Below are 22,416 nucleotides of genomic sequence, written 5' to 3'. Positions count from 1 at the left end.
ATATATTCTTTTTTTAAAAAAGACTAGACTGTTTTTTAGAGCAGTTTTAGGTTGACAGCAAAACTGAGTAAAAAGTGCAGACATCCCCGTACACCCTGAGCCCCCACATATGTGCAGAACTCTCCCACTGTCAACATCCTGAGTCACAGTGACACATTCGTTTCAATGGATTAACCTACACTGACACATCGCTATCACTCAGAGTCCATAATTACATTGCCTTGGTGTTTCCCATTCTGTAGGTTTGGACAAAAGTATAATGACAAATATCCGCCATTACTGTACCATACAGAACAGTCTCACTGGCCTGTGCTCTGCCTGTTCGTCCCTGCCCGCCCGCTCATCCTTGGCAACAGCTGATCTTTTTATTATTCCCACAGTTTTGCCTTTTCCAGAATGTCATGTAATTGGAATCTTATAGCTTATAACCTTTTTAGATTGGCTTCTTTCACTTAGTAATAGGCACTCAAGTCTCCTGTGTCTTTTCATGGCTTGATTTTATACTCTTTTTAAGAGAATATTCTGTCATAATTTCTCCAGAACTCTTTTAGATCCCTCAATATCACTAAGAGAAAGATTCCTAAATTGAAAATAAGGTTTTAGGTACTTTGACTGTAAGCATCTTTGCTGCAAACATTTTCTTCACATAACCAATTGACTGTAAGGCATTTTTGCCATAAAAGATAAAATAATGAAAAATAAAAGAGGGACATTAAAAAAGACATAATGAAGCATGTAAAATTGATACCAAAATTAAGACATTATTGCAAAATGTAGAAATTTGAATGCATTTAAAATGTGTGTGAATTCATGTCAATACTGTGTAATAACTAATATTATTTTGTAAATTGTACATAAGCATTTTTGTCTTCCAAGTCTTTTGTTCATAGTATTGTATACATTTTTTTCTTGTTGATTTGTCTCATTGTTTAGTATTGCACTTTTTCACTAAAACTTATTCCTTTGTTAAGAGAAGTACTGGTTTACAAATCCTAGGATGCATATTTGTAACTGAGCCCTGTATTGCTTTGTTAAAACCTCTCTACTGTATTTTTTTCTGGTGTATTGTAATATGTCCACTGATAGATGTTCCAAAATTCTATGGGAAATATGGGTTCAACTGTGCACCTTTGAGACCCTCAGTGCCTCTTTCTCCTGTGAAGTAGTGTGTTTCAAAGTAAGAAGCCAATTCAGTAAAGCCATCAATAACATCACTAACTGAAGGTTATGCTAACTAATTTTAGGCAGTTGAAACCAAATTGTCAACCCCCAAACTGTCAACCAGTTGTTTTATCTTTCACAAGAAATTTCTTTACAGCCAGTTGCTTATGCAGTGAAAATGTTTGCAGCAACATATTTAAGGCAAAGAAGCTTATGGCAAAAATACAGACACGTGAAAGTAATTGAGATTGGCTACCATAACTGTTTCATCAGTAAACGAAACCAGCTGTTTGTAGCTTTGTTAAATGATTATAGAATTGTCTATTAAGTCACAAAATTTGCATTGACAAATATGTATTATTAAGACTAGTGTGGTTAGAACCAAGTTGTTAGGAAGCTCTCTAATTTCCTTAAGATTATGGAAAGTGGCAAAGATTCTGGAAGAGGCATTTTAGAAAAATTAATAAATGGTCTGAAAAATAAAATTATATTGCCTTTTGGGGTACACAGTGATTGCTAGTAATTAGTCTTTTCGGAATTGACTTTTTATTATTTTTACTAGTCCAAGCCAAGTTTATTTACTGTGATATTGAAGATTAATATTAAAACTCAGTGCCTTCCAGCCAAACCAGGAAAAATATACATGTGTGATATATGTGAATTGTATCTGGTTTTGCCTAATTTATCTGAAGCATTTCTTCTATTAGAGACATGGTCCAAGTAGGAAATCAGCCTTCAGATGCAAGTAGAGGGGTAGAATTAGACACTGTCCTTTCCCCTCATTGATGTCTGATTCTTTGAAATTCATTCACTTAACCCCTACAAGGCCATTATACAATGACAGGGAAAATATTTTCAGTCTCCTTGGCTGTCACATAAACCATTCTAGGAAAGATGGGTGGTAGCTTGTTTATTGTGCTTAGTGTCCATGGGAATGGCTCAGTTTGTTCTAGGAGATGACAGAGGTTAGGAGAATCCATATATAGAATGAGAGACCTTTGTAATGTGCTATGACTCAAACTAGAAGCTGTACTGATGGGCTAAAGCTGGAACAGTAACAGTCATCTTCATAATAATTGTGTGAGTTGTGATTTTCACTTCATATATTGCTTTTATATTTATGGTTTTGTTTGATGTTTACAACAATGCTCTGAGGTTCTAGAAGGGCTTCCCAGGTGGCACTAGTAAAGAACTGGCCTGTTATCGCAGCAGATGTAAGAGACACGGGTTCAATCCCTTGGTCAGGAAGATCCTCTGGAGGAGGGCATGGAGCAAGAATACTCCAGTATTCTTGCCTGGAGAATCCCATGGACAGAGGAGCCTGGGAGTACAGTCCATAGGGTCACACAGAGTTGGACATGACTGAAGCGACTTAGCCACACACACACTGAGGTAGAAAGTATATAGGCATTATTATTCTCTTTTTATGGATGAGAAAGCAAAGGCTCAGAGAAATTAAACAGCTTGGCCATATAATGGCCAGGTGACCCTCACTGCCAAATGAGAGAACGGAGTTTCAGACTCTGTTCTTCTGAATCTAAAAAAGAAACCATTCTTGAAACTCTCGGACTGGCAACATGGATATAGTAAATTTATCCTTGGGGAATTAGTAAACTATATTTGCCATTAGATAAGAAGCGTTTTGTGTTACTTTGAAATCCTGTTCTGTTTGAAAGCAAGTTCATTAGTTCCCATTGTGTTGATTAAAATTAATTGGTTTGTAAGCTTTGGTCACAAAGAAAAAGTACAAAAACTAAATTAGACTTTCTTGCTGTGCTACTTTCTACCCAAGGGAACATAAGAGGCCCATGTGACCAATTACAGATGCCACTGTTCACACAAACGTGACAAAGCACCCGGATATAAAATGTCCCCCCTCTCTGAGACGAGCTTTCCCGCTATCTCATAGTGATAGTGAAGTCACTTAGTCGTGTCCCACTCTTTGCAACCCCATGGACAGTAGCCAACCAAGCTCCTCCATCCATGGGATTTTCCAGGCAAGAATACTGGAGTGGGTTGCCATTTCCTTTTCCAGGGGATCTTCCCGACCCAGGGATTGAACCTGGGTCTCCCGCATTGTAGGCAGACGCTTTACCATCTGAGCCACCAGGGAGGGCCTGCTATCTCATAGTCGTCACTAAAGAGCCCTCTCAAGAAATGGAATGGTTGGGGAGTAGAGTAGGGCAGAGTGGAAAAATTTCAAACTAGCTTCTCTAATTTCTGATCAGTTCTGAGTGAGCAGTTCATCCTCTTTGAGTCTCATTTTTTTTCCTCTTTTAAGATGAGAAGCAGATAGATTAGTATTGTATTTCATATGATTTGTGACAAGGACTGAGTAAGATAATATAAATGAAGCAATTAGTACAGTACTCAACACAAAGCAATGACTTAGTCATTGGGTTTCTCTGGGCAAGTTACTTTAACATTTCTGAGTGTCAGTCGCCTTATCTATAAGATAGAGATTACTGTGCTCCCTAGCCTGGCTGCTTTTCAAGACTTTAGTGAAATAATATATGTGAAAGCAGGTGACTTATTTTTCTTGGCATCATTAGTTCTTTTTAAAGGACACCTGTCTATACAGAGAAACTTTACGGTTGGCTGTGTTTTGTTTTTTGTTCCCCAAAGCATGCCAAACAACATTAGCATTAGCTGTTTCCAGATGCATTCAGAGTTCATATTAAAGCTACCCTTGACACTTACTTAAAAGCTGGACTTTTAATCATAGGTGTTCCAGCCTTTTCCCCAAAGCATTATAAATCCTTAATTCTGCATTATTTATTAGTATTGAGAATAGGATGAAGGAAATGCCATTCCAAGTCAATTAGTTCAACAAGTGGAGCATATACCACACAGAGTGGTGCCAAAGCATGTCTTCTGGGAAAATAGTTTATATCCAAGATTGAGTTAGTTAAAATGGAAACGATGGATATAGAGTTAAGGGGGCCTTACTTTTAAAAAGCAGTTTATTAAAATAGTGATTTTCAGACCTTGGTTGTACACCGCATATAACTGGAGACTGACTCTTGGGCCCCTCTCCCAGTTTCTGATTCTGGTTCTAAGGTGGAGCCGGAGACGTATTTCTAGCAGATTCCCAGGCAATGCTGATGCTGTTCCAGAGACCATATTTGAAACCTGTGGTATTATATCAATCCCCTGCATACTGGTAAAACTCCAAAAGATGGGGACTTCTCTCGTGGTCCAGTGGTTAAGAATCTGCCTTGCAGTGCAGGGAATGTGAGTTCGACCCCTGGTTGGGGAACTAAGATCTCACATGCCGCTGGGCAGCTAAGCCCACACAGCATAACTACTGAGCCTGCGTGCCGCAACAAAAGATCCCACGTGCTGCAACTAAGACCTGAGGTAGCCAAATAAATATTTTTAAAAATCTGAAAGATGAATAGATCAAGTATGAGTGAGATAGTGGAAAACAGGAATGCTCTAATGGGAGTATAATTTGGTATAAACACTTTAGAGAACAGGCTGATAATACCAAATAAAGTTAAAACTCACCACATATGGATCTAAAAAGATGTAGAGTGTAAAAAGCAAGTTGTAGAATGATAAATACAATATGATCTCATTTATATATATTCTTAAAAAGCATAGGTAAACCACTATATTAGGCTTCCCTGGTGGCTCCAGTGGTAAAGAATCCTCCTGCCAGGCAGGAGAGGCAGGTTTGATCTCTGGGTTGAGAAGATCCCCTGGCAAAGGAAATGGCAGCCCACCCCAGTATTCTTGCCCAGGAAATCCCATGGACAGAGTAGCCTGGCAGACTACAGTCTATGGGGTCAGACAGAGTCAGACATGACTTAGCAATTAAACAATACCACTAGCACCAAACCACTATGTTATTTATGGATACATATATAAAAATGGAAAGTGGATTGGAAGGACACCTGTGCAATATATGATAATGCCCCAAATTCTCAAAGCCACAAGGAACCATGTCTGAATGGATGGGAATATTGTGCTTCTGACCAAGGAGTATGATCATTGTGTTTCCAAGGTTTCATGGTGAAAAAACAAGATATTGACTCCTCTTGGACAAAATGCTTCCACAAACTTGGTATCTGTTGTGAGAAGTCATGTTTTGTAAGCATATATTCTTTTCACATTTTTGAAAACTGCTCCCTCATTCATATGTCTTGTTGGTTTGGTGAATATCTCTGTTCACTTTATCTGCTCAAGACAAAGGGTGGTGCTGAGAAAGGGGCCTACTCCTGTGAAACCCTGATTCCCACCTCAGGATTCTCTTTTTCCTTATCCAGAGATGGCTCTGATAGCCTATTCTGTCCCCCAGTTTGGTAGGTGGACATGTTTAGTTACACCAATACTAATACTTTGTTCTAACCAAGAGAGCTGTTTCCTTTCAAGGAGAAGCCAGTTATGGAGCCATAGAGCCTGGCCTAAATCCCATTTCTGTCACTCGTAGGAGTTTTGATAAGTTGACTCAGTCATTCTAAGCTTAGTTCCTGATTCTTAAGGTCTTTTGTGGTCTTTTGACAAAAGTTTTTTTTTTTTTTCTCTCTCTCTCTCTCTCTAAACAGTTTTATTGAGATAAAATAACGTATACAATTCATCCATATAAAATGTATAGGCGAAAAACTTTTGCTTAACAGTCTAACCTTAGTATCTCAGTTGGTTTCTATTTGTCTAAATGTGTGTTTTATCCTAAATAAGATAGGTCTCTCTCTCTCTTTTTTTTTTTAACATACTCTCATATGGTAGTTTCTGCTGCTGCTGCTAAGTCGCTTCAGTCGTGTCCGACTCTGTGCGACCCCATAGACGGCAGCCCACCAGGCTCCCCGGTCCCTGGGATTCTCCAGGCAAGAACACTGGAGTGGGTTGCCATTTCCTTCTCCAATGCATGAAAGTGAAAAGTGAAAGTGAAGTCGCTCAGTCGTGTCTGACTCTTCGCGACCTCATGGACTGCAGCCTCTACCAGGCTCCTCCGTCCATGGGATTTTCCAGGCAAGAGTACTGGAGTGGGGTGCCATCGCCTTCTCCAATGGTAGTTTCTAGTACTGCTTAAATGTGACCAACATATGCTTTGTTTTACAGCTTATTCTTCTCTTTGGAGGAATTCCGTACCTTTGGAGAGTCTCTGGGCGCTTCTGTAGTTATGCTGGCTTTGGACCAGAATATGAGGTATGTCATTCATTAGCATATATTTGTCAGTCTTTTCTTCTTCCTTGGCCAGCTTTCTACTCAAGTTAATTTTTTGGCTTCTACCTAATGAAGGGTTCTCTGTGTAGTTCTCATCCACTTACGTTAAGATAATATACATTACTGTAGTAAACTCCAGAATTTCAATGGCTTATCACAGTAGTTTATTTCTCAATGACATAATAGTCCAGTGTGAGTATTTTGGGAGCCGACAGGTGACATCCTTTTATGTGGTAAGCCAGAGACCCAGTCTCTTCTTATATGGCTCTGCCACTCCCTAAGTGCCCCTATGTTCTCTTCATCCAACAGGCAGAAGGAATGGAGGGTGGAGAAAGTGCATCCCCTTCTTAACCTCCTTGTCTCCGAAGTGATACCTGTCCTTGGCATTCACATTTCTTTGGTGAACCAGTCATTTAGTCTCAGTTGCAAGGGAGCTAGGTAATGTAGCCTCTGGGTAGGCAGCTGATTCTTAGAAACTTCTTTCTGCAATCAGTGAAAAGTAAAGCATGAATTTTGTTGAACTTATGCTAAGTCAGATCCCTGTGCTACACATGTATAGCAGATACTTTCAACAGAGACAGAATGTATCTCCTAGTATCTCCACTGAGCTCCTTGAGTTGGCGGCCCACTTCTGGGAATTCTAGGTACAGTGTTGGAATCAAAGCCTTAGACCTGAGACTTTGCCTATAATGGATGCTGGGACACTGTTTTTGACTTTTTCTTGGTAATTGGTCTGTTCTCTCCTTCCTGTTTATATGAAATGATGCATTTCTTCAACATGACATGTATAGGTACCTTGGGCTTTAATTCAGCTCATCCTGTGTCCCTTTTTGTATACCATTTTCTAAGGAAGCCAAACTCTTTTAAGACCTCCTCTTCCTGTGATATCTCTGTATTTTTGTAGACATGTCCTGACCTGCCATTGCACTATTGCTGTTTAGTTGCTTGTTCTCTGCATTGTTTTGTAAACAGTTTAAGGTGGTTTTCTGTAAACATGGCTGGTTCCTAAGAGGCCTTCTTTGACCACTTTCAGCTACAATGTCATCCTTCTGGCACTCTTCAGTGAAGCACATCGCCTTATTTTATTTTCTTTACAAATGCATTTACCACTGTCTGCATTTATCATTACTGTCTGAGCCACCAGGGAAGCCCTCCATTTATCTTATTGTTTATTTGTTTACTTTTGATCTATCACCCTGACAAAACTTTTAGGTTATAAGGGGACAGAGACCTTACATATTTTCTTCACTGCTGTGACTTGTGCCTAGAACAATGCTAGTCACAGAGTAGGTACTTCATAAATATTTGTTGAATTAATGAACCCAATCTATATACATACATATAAAAATATTCCTTACCTTAACAGGAAGTTTTTTATATAATGTTCTTAGACATTATCTTTGCATTTAACAATGTTTTAGAGCTCTCTTTCTGTCTGTGTATATAAATCTTCATTTTCTTTGATGGGTGCCTGGTACTGGCAGCAGTCCTCACTCAGCACCATTCTGATATACACACATTTCCGTTTCCTTGGTTTAGTTAATAACACCAGCCCCTCAGCAGTTTCGAATTTCACTTACCACAATATGTTATGTGCATAACTGCATAAAGTACGAGTTCCCTGCTAGCTCTTCAGTTCACAAATCACTGTGCAAATAACAGATGCTCATACAGTGACTGATCACATCACTCTTCAAATTCTGCCAGTGGCTGGTCACTGCCCAACTGCTGTTCAGTGATTCAGAGTGTGCAGTTGTGTTGTCTCCTGTCTCCCAGCTATAAACCCACATGACATTTCACAAAGATGGATCACTGAAAGAGGGAATTGGCCAACAAAGATGAAAGTATAGGGACTTCCCTGGTGGCCCAGTGGTTAAGAGTCTGCCTTCCAATGCAGGGGACTTGGGTTCCTGCTCTGGGAAGATCTCACATGTCACGAAGCAACTAAGCCTGTGTGTGACACGACTGGAGAGCCCATCTGCTCTGAAGCCCATGTGCTGCAACTGGAGAGAAGCCTGCAGGCTGCAACAAAGAGCCTGTGTACCACAGCTAAGACCTGATGCAGCCAAATGAATAAATACTTAAAAAAAAAAAAGAAAGTAAAGAAAGATTGGTATTGAAATTCACATCTAATGTACATGGTATAGAAGAAAGAGCTGATCAAATTCTTACCTAAAACAGCTCTTCTTGGTTTATGTTTTTTCACAGTGTATAAAGTATTAAAATACCTCTTTCTTGGATCCCAATAGTCCTTATTATATACATGATATTCTTATTTTTGCCAGTTGGACAGGGAGAAAACAATATTGTACTATTATTTCATATAACTTATTGTTGAATGGAAAAGTCAGTAATGAAGCAGCATATGAAAGTAAAAGTATGTGAATATCCATACAGATTTTTCATATAACTAGTGTCCTAGTGATGAATATTTAAGTTGGTTCAGTTTTTCTTGATTGCGTATAGAGGTGTCCATTGTTGCAGACAGGTTTCACATCTCTAAGAAACCTGAACTAGTGCATACCAAAATTTGAAAAGTAGTTTCCTCTGGAGAGAATTTTGGCAATTTTTATTTCCTTATTTTTGCTTATCTCTTAAAATTCAGTAGTAAGCATGTACTTCTTATATAATGAAGACCAATTTCTTCACTAAAAAAAGAAGAAGAGGACTAAGTGGACCTCAACATATCCTTAGGCATAGGTAGTGTGTTTTTCGACAGGACTTTCTGCTTTCCGGGATTCCCTGATAGCTCAGTTGGTAAAGAATCTGCCTGCATTGTGGGAGACCTGGGTTCGATCCCTGGGATGGGAAGATCCCCTGGAGAAGGGAAGGGTTATCCACTCTAGTTAACTGGCCTAGAGAATTCCATGGACTGTATGGTCCAGGGGGTTGCGAAGAGTCAGACACGACTGAGTGACTTGCACTCACTTTTCTGCTTTCAAGAATACCAACAAGTGGTCTCATAATTAGTGTCCTTACTTTTTGACAGTGAGATTTGGCCCAACCTTTTCCAGCAAGTGCTCAACTTAAAGACTCAGAATGCTCTAGAGTTCTGTTGCCACGTTATGAATATGAGCTGGAATGAGTAGGTTCATCTCAGACAAGAGGTGAAGTGTGCCATCAGGCCATTTTGGTCTGGATCACTCTACCCTCATGGCACAGGACTTTATAATATTCTGTGTCCTGGAACCTTAAGTTATTCACTTATGGCGCTAGAGCCCAGATCATGTTGCCTTTGAGAAGCTATAAGTCAAAACCCTTTCCCCTCACTGCCCAGTAGATCTTGTTTCTAAGATATTTTCTCCTTTCTGAGTTAGAATTAGGGTTCTTCTGAGAAAAGTCCTGGGTGTTTCTGTATACTCCAGTTTTCCCAGTGTGACTGTCACACCTCCTTTTTTCAACTAAAGTATTAATATCTTCCTCAACTCAATCATTTTTCTAAATGCTAGCTTACAGTTATCTGTTAGGAGTAGAAGGGTCTTAGAAAAGAGTAGTGAAAAGTAGCATTTTGGGATTGGATTATGAAAATCGTTAAAAGCATAATGAGTTTGCAGTCTTTTAGAGCCCTTACAAATTTTTTAAGTAGAGAAGTGGCATTTTAGATTCATCTGAGGTGTGTGTAGGATGGATTGGAAGGGGAGGGATTGATAATAGGCAGGGAATGGTGCCGGCTATTTTAGTGTTTAAGGCAAAATCATTTAAAACACCCTTGGAATCTTAGTGTTTAAGGGGGAAATAAGCCCAGTGATTAGGGAATTAGACCTATATTAATTAATTATTTGGCTACATCACACGCAGGATCTTTTTTGTGGCACCCAGACTCTCTAGTTGTGGCACATGGGCTCTGGAGCTTGTGGCCTTCTGAAGTTGCAGCAAGCATATCCTGTACCAAGATTACATTATGCTCTGTTATTTAATATGGTTATATTTTTTGAAGATGGAATTCTGACTCAGTAGTTTTGAAGAAGGTCCTGGAATCTGTTTTGTTTGTTTTTAAAAAATATCTCATTTCCCATTTGGGGACAAATGCTGAAATAAATCACCTGCATGTTGTAGCCAAATCTCCTTTCTTCCTCTTCCCTTCTCCCTTTTTCTATGTTTAGAAACACAGTGGCTGCATCTTTACTAACAAATCACATATGCTTTGGTGGTATACTCCCATTTAAAAGAATTCCGTTTTAAGGGCTACCCTGGTGGCACATTGGATAAGAATCTGCCTGCCAGTGTAGGAGACACAGGTTTGATCCTAGTCCAGGAAGATCTCACATGCCTTGGGGCAACTAAGCCCAAGTACCGCAACTATTGAGCCTGTACTCTCGAGCCAGTGAGCTGCAACTACTGAGCTACCTGCAGCTGCTGAAGCCTGCAAGCCCTATAGCCTGTGCTCCATAAGAGAGGCCACTGCACTGAGAAGCCCACACACTGCAACTGGAGAGTAGCCCCTGGTCACGGCAACTAGAGAAAAACCCACGTGTCAGTGAAGACCCAGCACAGCAAAGAATTAATTAATTTTTTTTAAAAGAAAGAATTCAGTTGTCCACTGGGGAGTAAGAGGGAAAGTGCTAATGTGGTGGGAGGGAAAGAGAGGGTTCTGTTTGCTTCATTGCCCTTTCCCCTTCCCCACAAGTCCCTTTATGCTAATTAGTCCTTGTCCGCCACTATCATAGGAAAACATTTGTGAAGAGAAATGAGGCAGTTCTTAGCTTTTGATTTCCTAAGGATCTGTTGTAAAGGCAATGAAAGGAATCCTTGAGAACAATTGTCTCTCTTGGATTCGGGCTCTGTGAAAATTCAGCACATTCTGCCCCACCTGCCCTGGCCCAGCTTTTCAGATGCTCCATTATGTTTCTCCAGGCCCATCATCTTGTCATCTTTCACTTTCAGGATGCTCTTTTCTTTCTCCTTGCTTTTACAAATTCTGTGGAATTCCTCTTTGTCTCTTCTGTTCCACTAATTTATCTCTTTCTTCAGAGTAGCACTCCCAGTCTCATCAGCTTTGTAGCCTCTTGAATTCATCAGCATATGTGGCTGTCTCTCACTTTTAAGTTCTTTTAACCATTTTGTCTGTGTGACTTCAAGTTAACTTTCATATGCTGCCTGTGTAATTAAAGAAGTATTTTATTGCCCTCCTATCTTACAAATAAGCCCTGAGGGTGGAGGTGATGTTTTAGACCTTGTGTTACCCATAGAATCAAGCACATTGAGTTATAGTAAGTACTTAGTGTATACTCATTGATTTGTTCCCTAGTAATTTGTTTGAGGAATGAATTAATATTAAAAAACTGCCTTTTTTCCTCTTGTGTTTAGATCACTCAGTCCTTGGTGTTTCTGCTGTTGGCTACACTTTTCAGTGCATTGACTGGTTTGCCTTGGAGTCTTTATAATACTTTTGTGATAGAAGAAAAGCATGGTTTCAATCAACAGGTAAAATAGAGAATACAATGTTCTCTTTTCAGTGTGAAGCTCATTTGTACTTCTGTCCTCTGCTGGTAGTAATTAAAACATAATTTTCTGTTTTGGAGAAGGAAATGGCAACCCACTCCAGTATTCTTGCCTGGACAATCCCATGGACAGAAGAACCCTGCCAGTCCATGGGGTCACAAAGAGTCGGACACGACTGAGTGACTAACAACAACAACAATTTGCTATTTTACAGCATGAATTAATCTAGAAAAAGGGAACTGCAGATATGGTAAAGATCATAGTTTAAGGTCTTGCCATAAACTCTTCTATTACTAACATCTAGTGTTTTTCAGCTGCTGCTGCTGCTGCTGCTAAGTCGCTTCATTCGTGTCCAACTCTGTGCGACCCTAGAGACGGCAGCCCACCAGGCTCTGCCATCCCTGGAATTCTCCAGGCAAGAACACTGGAGTGGGTTGCCATTTCCTTCTCCAATGCATGAAAGTGAAAAGTGAAAGTGAAGTCGCTCAGTCATGTCCGACTAATAACATTTAAATAAGTTCATTTTAAACTGTAAAATGCAGGGCATTGACTTATTCTCTTAGGCCACCTGTTGTCATATAGTCTTTATATGACTGCCTTTTCATTTTTAAAATTGCTTTAATAATCTATCCGTTTTATTCACTCATTATTTTAAAAGCAGTTTCTCAGTTTCTTGTGATGACTTTTTATTTTTTCAGACTTTGGGGTTCTTCATGAAAGATGCGATCAAGAAATTTGTTGTGACTCAGTGCATTTTATTACCTGTATCTTCACTTCTACTTTACATTATTAAAATTGGGGGAGACTATTTTTTTATTTATGCCTGGCTGTTCACGCTAGTTGTGTCTCTGGTGAGTGAAATCTTTGTTTCGATTTTCTTTTACAAAGTGTACCTTGGTGAGATAACTGTGATTTAATCTTTGTTAGCATCTATATGGTTCTTAAGAAGCAGAAGAAATATAAATAGGTGCTCATATAAATTCCCTTTTTGTTTTCTGCTTTTAGCTATAGAAATAGGAGAGCTGACTCTGACCATAGATTTTCCTCTCCTTATACTGACTCTTACAGATTCTAGAAGCTAGTTGTTAGTTACTTTTAATTATCCAGTTGTCAGGCAGTTTGGGGCTGTGCATTTGTGAGTTGCCACCAGAGTGATGACTGACAATTTTGATGACCCTTGACTGAGCTCCAGTGTCTAAAAACCGTGGATATTTTGAAGAGAGAATAGATGTAAGTGGGATAAGAAGAAGAAAGCATAACCATATTTGCTTTCTTCTGCCCTCCTTCCCCGCATTTCCCTTCCTCCTTCTTCCCTTTTCCCTCTACGTCTTCTTCTCCGTCCCCTGTGCCCCTCCCTTTTCCCTGTCTCCTCCCTTTTCTTTCCCCAGCTCCCTCTTCTTCCTTCTCAGCCTCCTCCCTCTCCTTCTTCCTTTCCTCTCCCCCATTATCCCTGCCTCCCGTGTTCTTTTCCTCTTCTCTTTCCCAAATTCTAAACTGCTTCATGGCGCAAACACTATGTACAACCCAATCAAAATGCTCTAGTAACAGCCCCCAGAAAATACACCTATCAGCTCTTCAGCTGCACTCGTGATGAGGTTACCGTGATGCTCACCGTTTTACCGTGATGCTCACCGTTTCACTTCCAGCCAGTGGATTATAACTGCAAAACGGGTGCTAGTTGGACTTACAAATATATGTTGTATGGCTAATTGAAACGAGAGGGGAGAGAGCACAAGAAATGCTCCCAAAATGCTTAAAGAAGTGCTGTTTCAGCCAGTGTGTACAATTGTGAACTGCAAGTCATTAGTGTTAGCAGGCAGATTAAGCTCTAGTAGTTCTTTTTTTAGCAAACACTTCAAGTCTATAATGATTACCCTGAAAGAATTCCAAGTTATGATGGGCTTATGAAGTGTCAGAAATACCCAAGATAGTTTTGAACAGACCATTTGGCTTCTTAATTATTATCATCTAGGGACTACTCATTTTGATTTATTTCATCAAACGCATATTAAGTGCTTACTGTCTGGTACCGTTTGGGGCTGGGGATACCAGAACAAATAAGATAAGGTCCCTATTTTCAGGGCTGGGAATTACATAATTGTTTTTGTATTGAATTTGTATAGTGAGTCGTTTCTCTTTAAGGACATAATCAGGTTGTTCTAACATTTGCTTTTCAGGTGCTTGTCACCATCTATGCTGATTACATTGCCCCTTTATTTGACAAATTCACCCCTCTTCCCGAGGGAAAGCTGAAACAAGAAATCGAAGTCATGGCGAAGAGTATTGACTTCCCTTTGACTAAGGTGTATGTTGTTGAAGGTAAGGCTCCCTGGGGTAAGAAGGTTTTATTTGAGTAATTTGTTTTAGTTGAATACTTTATTCTTAAAACTTTAATAAAAGAGCATGTCAGTTGGTTTTGGAGGGGGTTGTTTGTTTTTGTTATTTAAAGATTAGGATTTTCCATTTTGGCTTTTGAAGATTTATAAGAATTGATAACATAGTCCAGGGATAGAAACTGGTGGCCTGATGCCAAATCCTGCTCTTGCCTCTAGCTGTGTTTGTTTGGCTTTACAGTATTGTTCATTCGGGGCCAAGGCCTTTTTCACTCCTTGTTATGTCATGATACTAGACTGATTTATTCACTTCTGCTGCCTACCTGGCTTCTTTAGGTAATGGAATTGGACTCTGGCTTTGGACTCAAATCCCATTGACACTGGTTTGGGGGCTTGGAAACAAAACCAGTGTTATTGGCTTTATCTCCTCCAAGACTTCCAGTGTTCACCTGCAAATTACCCAAGGCTGGTACCACTGAGTACTTTATATTAGCTATATTCTGCTTTTCTGATGACTGCTTTTGAGAGTTAAGCCATCTACGTTAGCTTGTGTAAGACTACTAAAGTCTCAAGGAGTCTTTCATCAAGGAAAGATGAATTAACAGTAACCAGAAGAGTAAAGAAATCTTAGACATTTGGTGGCCAACTGAAGGCACAGTTGGAACATGTCTATGGGGAAATGGTAGAAAAATAAACCAATGCATACTACTTCTTTAGCCTCTGAGATTATTATTCTTTTAATTAATATTAAACTAGTAGCACAATGAGGAGTATATTAGAACAATCTCTGAGGCACTTTTACTGAGGGAGCAACCTAAGTTGCCGACCACTTAAGTTATAATCAGAAAATGTGAATGCTAGTGCTATGGCAATAGAGGTAATTGAGAAGATATGTGAAATATACTATCAGTACTATATGATTTTAGCTGAAATAGAGAAGGCTTTATGGAGGGTTATATGGGACTTTACGGGAAAATCAAGATTTGAGTAGTGGGGGTAGCATTTCAGAGGTCAGGTTGTGGAGCCAACAGGCTTGGGTTTAAATTCTAGTTCTATGACACAGTCCCTTTTTGACTTTAGGGCACTTACCTCTGCTAAACAGAAGTTACTCATCTGTAATGCATATTTTTGTTGTTGTTAATAATGGTAACAATCCTCAAAAATATTTTGAGTGAATGAATGTTGTCACTAACAGTAGCAACACATATTATGGATTTGTAAACTGAAAGGAAAAACCAAGTGAAAAACCAGTAGTCTTGCTCTCAGAAAACATCAGAGAGCAGGTACTGCACAGAGAATTAAACTGGTGTGAAGTGACGAAGAATGGCTGAGTAGATGCTTTAGATTAGGTCATTAGACAAGACTTCTCCAAGCAAATGAGTTTAAACTGAGATCTGAAGGAAGGAGCCATCCATGGGGAGACTGTCCAGAGCTTGATATTTTCAAGAAAAAAGTCCAGTGTGGCTGCCGCATGGCAGGAAAGTGTTTTGACATAAAATCTGAGACATAGGCAAGAGTCAGACCACATAGGCCTTTGTAAATCAGGGTAAGAATCTTGAATTTTCAGTCCACAGATAAAGCTATGGAAGGTTTTAGGCACGAAAGTGACATGGCCTTGGTTTTTACTTTTTAACCTATCTTAGGTTGCTATATAGAGAAGTTGGTAGGGAGGCTAGAGTAGAAGCAGTGTGAGCAGTCAGAAGGCTGGTGCCGTTCAGGAGGAGAGAATGGTTATTAGACTAGAGTAGTCTATCCTGATGGCTCAGTGGTAAAGAATCCACCTGCCAGTGTAGGAGACCTGGGTTCGATTCCTGGATCAGAAAGATTCCCTGGAGGAAGAAATAGCAGCCCACTCCAGTATGCTTGCCTGGGAAATCCCATGGACAGAGGAGCCTGGTGGGCTACAGTCCATGGGGTTGCAAGGAATTGGACACAATTTAGCGACTGAACCTCAACAACAGTAGTAATTGATGGAGAGAAGTGGGTGTATCAGGGATGTGTTTTAGAGGTAGGGTTGATGGAACTTGATAATAGATGACATGTAAAGGAATAAGGGAGCAAGAGATCTCAAAGATAATGACTTAGATTTTTGGCCTAAATGATTGGATAAATGATAGGCTACTGAGATGGGAAAAAACTGGGAGAAGAACAAGTATGTGAGAGTTGAAGTTCTGCTAGGTGTGTTATAATTTGAGATACCTATTGAATATTGTACCAGAGTTCTACAAGCAATAATTAGTTGCAAGTCAGCCATAGAAACCAACTATGGTTAATTTAACGTAAAAAATTCCTTATTGAAACAATATTTGATAAGTCACAAGATCACAGGAAAGTTAAATTTGCCAAACTTGGGAAATGGGCTCTTCACTGGGAGACTAGGAACTCAGAATCACCCTGAAGAACCAGTCTGGTGAGGACACTGCTGTTGGAGTTTAGCAGTTTGCATCTCTAACACCCTCCCACTAGCACCTGCAGAATTAATTTCTCACTGCCCTGCTTCCTCGTGTAATTAGCTACTATTCAGAGTCCCCAGTGGGTGCATCTGATGGACTGAGCCAGGGCACTGGGCTAGCTGTCAGGAGTGCTGGGGAAGCAGATATCCAGCTTTTTTGGATTTCTTAAATGAGAAGCAATCTCTCACAAGGCTTGCATGATGCCAAATTCCCTAAATTCTGCAAGGGGATTCTAATACTGGTCAGGGAGAAAATGACACATGAGAATATAAACAACAAAGATGCACTATAGACATCCTTGTGGAGATGTAGGCTTGTCAAATAGGCAGCTGGATATGAGTCCAGAGTTCTAGGGAGAGGCCAGGGCTGGACATAATGGTCTGGAAAGTATCTGGCATGTAGATACTTCCATGGATGAGGGCATTCAGAGAAGAGAAGGGGGCTCAGGTCAGGGTCAGCTGAGGGGGAAGAGTGGGCAAAGGAGGCTGAGGAGGAGAGACCACTGAGGTAGGAAGAAAATGAGGAGAAGATGGTGTTTCTATTGGGATAAGAGAAGAAAGTGTTTCAAGGAGGGAATGCTCAACTGTATCAGATGCTGCTGAGAGGTTGATTAAGATAAGACATCATAAACAAAAGATAAAGAGACAGCTGGCAGTGCCGTACAATCACATAGGACATTTTGGTGTTCAGAATTCTCAGATATGTTACTTCATACCTCAAATGGTATGATAAATGTATTCAGTAAACAAGCATTATTGAATAAATGCTACATGCAAGGCACAGTGATACAAGAGCTTATGGTCTTAAACTTCAGTGAGTATAAGAATTCCCTGGAGAATCTGTTAAAAGATTCCTTGGCCCCATTCCCAGACATTTTGACTTATTGGATATTTCTACTGTTTATGTCTAACAAGTACCTGTAGGTGATTTTGGTGTAGGCATTCTTTGGGCCATACTTTGAGATCCTTGGGCCAGTGGGAGATACTAAGACATTAATTTTGTTTTGCTTATCTGCCTGTTTCCATAGATAACTTCAGGTAACTTCTAAGAAATATTTTTAAATTAATTAAAAAATTAGGAAAGATAGAAATGAGATAGAAATATAAGATGCAGATACACAACTTTCCAGATGCTAAGATCCTATATCATTGATAAAATTGGACCACATGTTTGGCTCTTAACTTCCAGGCAATCAAACCAAAAAGTCCTAGCCTCATATCATAAACAGGAAAATAAAGCTTAAAGAAATTAAGAAAGTTTCTTGCATTTATACAAATAATACATGGCAGAGCCAAGATTGGAACTTAAAGTTTATTGTTAACCAATAAATTCACTGCACATGACAGGACATAAAATATAATGAAAATAAAGAAAAATATAAAGAAGAAAATAAATATCAACCATAGTTTAGCTACTGTTAGCCACTGCTAAAAATTTAGGGCTTTTTTTCTAGTTGATTTTAAGATAGTTTTAATTTTTTCTGATTAAATAAGTATACTTACTTTAAAAGCTTTGGAAGAGAAGAAAGTGTAAAGGAGGGAACAAAAATCCATGTTTCTATAAGCCAGTGATAAACACTTCAGTATTTTAATATATTTCTTAATAGGCTTGTGTTAGGCTTTTCTATTTACATGTACATTTTTTCACAACAGTAATGGAATTTTGTATACACGAAGTTTTATATCCTTTTCAGTATGTTGGTGAGCTTTTCCTATCTTGTTAAAATATTTTAAAAGTATAGTTTTTTTCTGGCTGCTTAAAATTCCAACTCATAGCTTTATCATAATTGAATCGTTCCACGACCATTGGATATTTAGGCTTTATTTATTTATTGTTAGAAAGCTGCAACGAGCATAAATATTTGTTATTATGACTGAAGAGAAACAGACACTCTCCACTGCTGGTAGTGATTTATGTTGATATAATATTCTTCAGGTATTAAACAATGTGAAAATGTTAACGTCCTTTCCAGTAATTCAGTTTCTAGGCATCTCTCCAAAAGACCCCAGACTTTTTAATTATTTTCCATGCTTTGAACTGTCTTTTCCTTAGGATCTAAACGCTCTTCCCACAGCAATGCTTATTTTTATGGCTTCTTCAAGAACAAGCGAATAGTTTTGTTTGACACTCTACTAGAAGAGTATTCTGTACTAAACAAAGACATCCAGGAGGAGTCTGGCATGGAACCCCGCAGTGATGGAGAAGGGGACAGTGAAGAAATAAAAGCTAAAGTTAAAGTGAGTTCTTCTTTTCCTAAGAGACCCTGGCTTAGTTTTTATAAACAGTTTCTGTGACAGCTCAAAATAACCTTAATTTCTATGTAGTGAGTGTTGAACTCAGGGAGACTATCAAATAAAAATATAACTGCCCCTTTATAATTGTGGTATTTGGGAAAGAATATCACTGTTGTTACACGTTAACTATCTTTCAAGCTTTCACAGAATGTTCACAAGTATAAGATAGGAAAATTTGTATGATTATAAACTGTTTTTAAAACAGGGACTTTATATATAATTCCTGATATGTTTATGATTGAAGAATTCCCACAGACAAGATAAAGAGGAGATAATAATCATCTCATTTTTAACTTCACTGAGAATGTAGTAATTATAGGCTTTGGTGATGGAGAGACTTAAATCTGAATCCTGTTGTCATTTAGTAGCTGTGCATTTTGGAGTATACTGTGTAACTTGGTCAGTTTTCTTTTGTTTGCTTAACAAACATTTATGAATTGTAAACTCTGCTGAGATACTTTCTTTGGAATTCAGAAACGAAGAGGGAAACCTTGCTGTCAAGGAGCTTATAGTCTAAAGGGGAGAAAGTCATACAAGCACAGCTCCATATGGTAGCAGCAGCAGCAAAGCTATATATACTGGATGCAGTGATAGCATAAGAGAAGAGATTTCTTTAATCTGACCTTATAGTCTGAGAAAGCTTCTTCTGAATCTTCTAGATGAGGTCAACTGATGGTAATTAGCAAAATCTAATGGCACCCCACTCCAGTACTCTTGCTTGGAAAATCCCATGGACGGAGGAGCCTGGTAGGCTGCAATCCATGGGGTCGCTAAGAGTCGGACACGACTGAGCGACTGCACTTTCATTTTCATGCATTGGAGAAGGCAATGGCAACCCACTCCAGTGTTCTTGCCTGGAGAATCCCAGGGACGGGGGAGCCTGGTGGGCTGCCGTCTATGGGGTCGCACAGGGTCGGACACGACTGAAGTGACTTAGCAAAGTATACCAAGACTAAATGGGGAAGGGGAGACAGTGATAAGAAAACAATATATGTTTAATCAGAAACAGTCTCTAGTAGTTGCATATGTGATGGGACACGTCATCAGCTTTGATGGCATTCAGAGATGATTTGAGATCTGTGTAACTGTGCAAATAAGTTAAGCTCTCTAAATCTTTGATTTCTTAACTGATAGACAATGCCAGCAGGGGCTCTCATCTTGAAACTATTGACATCTTGGACCAGATAGTTTTTCACTGTGGGAGGCTGTCTTGTGCCTCATGAGATGTTTAGCAGCATCCTTGGCCTCTCCCTACCAGGTGCCAGTATCAGTCCCTCCTTTCCCAGCAATTGTGACAATGGAAAATGTCACTAGATATTCCCAGATGTCCCCAGGGTTGGGAGAAAGGAGGCAAGATCACTGCTAGTTGAAAAACACTGAGATAAAGATGCCTACCTTTTAGGGTTGTGAAGATTAAATGAAATAATACATGAGAAAAACCTGTGTACTCTGAGTACCAGTAGAAAAAACTGTTATCATTGAGCATCTGTTTTGATTTTAAAGAGATGGTCTAATAGAGTGCCTGGACTGTTATAAATATCTAGATGGAACAAAATGTGAAGGGGTTAAATAGTATTGGATGAGGGTTAACTCTTTGGATTGTATTTTTTTTTTAAATAGATTTATTTTATCAGGCTATTGGGATAAAAGTCATTTTGGTCTGACCAAGGATCATAGGATTTTAAGCTAGTAAGAGCTCTTAAGGTCATCTTATAGATAGGAAAACTGAAGTCCAGAAAGAGTAACCAGGTAAGAACACTGGGGAATCATGCACGTTCAGCAGGTCAACTTGCTGAAGTGGTATCTACATACAGGGTAGATGACGATAGCCAGACCTGCGTGTTAGATAGTGGTCTGCTGGTTTCAAGCAATCTAATGAACTTACTGACCTTTAGTATCTATGAGGGAGAAGGCAATGGCAACCCACTCCAGTACTCTTGCCTGGAAAATCCCATGGATGGAGGGGCCTGGCGGGCTGCCATCTATGGGGTCACACAGAGTCGGACACAACTGAAGCGACTTAGCAGCAGCAGTATCTATGAGACCCTGGAGGAGGAAATGACAGCCCACTTACTATTCTTGCCTGGAGAATCCCATGGGCAGAGGAGCCTGGTGGGCTACAGTCCATGGGGTCACAAAGAGTCAGACATGACTGAAGTGACTTAACACATCTAACACAGTATCCATGAGAACAGTATTCTTTGGTTTAGCAATCTTAGAAAAGGTTTGGTTTAGATCTTAGAAAAGGTTAGTCTTTTGAACTATGTTGAATGGAGTTTGAGTTATTTTGCTAGCTTCTTAAAGAGCCTGATTTATTTCATTGATAGCTGCAAAAATTTAATTTTTTAAAATTAAAAAAAATTAATTTGTTTGTGGTTGTGCCAGGTCTTCATTGCTGCATGCAGGCTTTCTCTGGTTGTGGTGAGTGGAGGCTACTCTTTGTTGTGGCGTGCAGCCTTTCCATTGCTTCTCTTGTTGTGGAGCACAGGCTTCAGTAGATGTGACACGTGGGTTCAGTAGTTATGGCATACAGGCTTAATTGCTCCTCAGTATGTGGAATCTTCCCAGACCAGGGATTGAACCAGTGTCCCCTGCTTTGGCAGGCAGATTCTTATCCACTGTACCACGAGGAAGTCCAGATGCAAATATTTTAGCATGTATGTATAAATTACATAGTCTTGCCCTAGAGAACCTGTAGTAGAGGAGACTAGATGTGGCTCATAGTTTAAGGCAGGGGGTGGTAAATAAGTGGCTGAAATAGTGTGACTTTTAGAAATTAAGAAATGAATGCAGATTCTAATGGTTAGACAGATTTCTTAAAAGAGAGGAAATATTTGAACTAGGCAGAATTTTGACTTGGGGCTGGAGCTTTTCAGGATGAAGATATGTAATGAATAAAGCTATAAAAACAACTGCACAATGGCTATTCTAAGACTAATGAATAAATGGATTCTTGCAGAAGGGGATAGAAAGGTAGGCCGGGACCAGTTTGTAAAGTACTTCTTCCTGAAGACATTCTAGTGGTTGTTTTCAGTGACCTGAAAAGTTTTGATTGATTTGGGTAGAGGCCAAGGGGCTTCCCTGGTGTTTCAGATGATAAAGAATCTGCCTGCAATGCAGGAGACCCAGGTTCAATCCCTGGGTCAGGAAGATCCCTTGGGAGAAAGAGGCCAAAGCTTGTTTTAGGAAGTTTAAGATTTGATGGCAACATATATGATAGAGCAAAGATTAGAGGCAAAGGGGACTACTAGGGACTTACTGCATCAGGATCACCAAGATAGGCATGAAATAAGGGCCTACACTAGAGTGAGAGGTCAGAATAAGTGTGGAGTCATAATAAAAGATGGATTTAAAGGACTTATGGTGATTGCTATTGTGGAGACTGAAGGAGAAAGTCAAAGATTGACCCAAATCTCATGTATTGCTTTTTAGTGCATGTATACAGGTGAGGTGATTTTGGTAGGATATCAATATTTGAAATTTGAATGGCTATATGTGTATTAATGAATATTAGGAAAAGATCAAACTAGTGTATCATGATTTCATGAAAATTGTCATTTGGGA

The 22,416-nt window shown here is 39.5% G+C and overlaps 1 protein-coding gene across 1 annotated transcript in view; it reads left to right on the top strand.

Annotated features, from left to right (window-relative positions):
- The window catches only part of ZMPSTE24 (zinc metallopeptidase STE24), a 43,670-nt gene that overhangs the window by 4,363 nt on the left and 16,891 nt on the right, over window positions 1–22,416 (top strand). The window contains exons 3-7 of the mRNA XM_027537684.1: window positions 6,226–6,312; window positions 11,638–11,754; window positions 12,471–12,623; window positions 13,950–14,091; window positions 18,611–18,795. Of these exons, the coding sequence (XP_027393485.1) occupies window positions 6,226–6,312; window positions 11,638–11,754; window positions 12,471–12,623; window positions 13,950–14,091; window positions 18,611–18,795 (684 nt within the window). The remainder of the gene's footprint in view (window positions 1–6,225; window positions 6,313–11,637; window positions 11,755–12,470; window positions 12,624–13,949; window positions 14,092–18,610; window positions 18,796–22,416) is intronic.

Source organism: Bos indicus x Bos taurus, chromosome 3 (genome assembly GCF_003369695.1).
Source record: "Bos indicus x Bos taurus breed Angus x Brahman F1 hybrid chromosome 3, Bos_hybrid_MaternalHap_v2.0, whole genome shotgun sequence".
NCBI classification, from domain to species: Eukaryota; Metazoa; Chordata; class Mammalia; order Artiodactyla; family Bovidae; genus Bos; species Bos indicus x Bos taurus.
The sequence above is the reverse complement of the archived record's forward strand: the minus strand, read 5'-3'. Positions and strand labels throughout refer to the sequence as shown.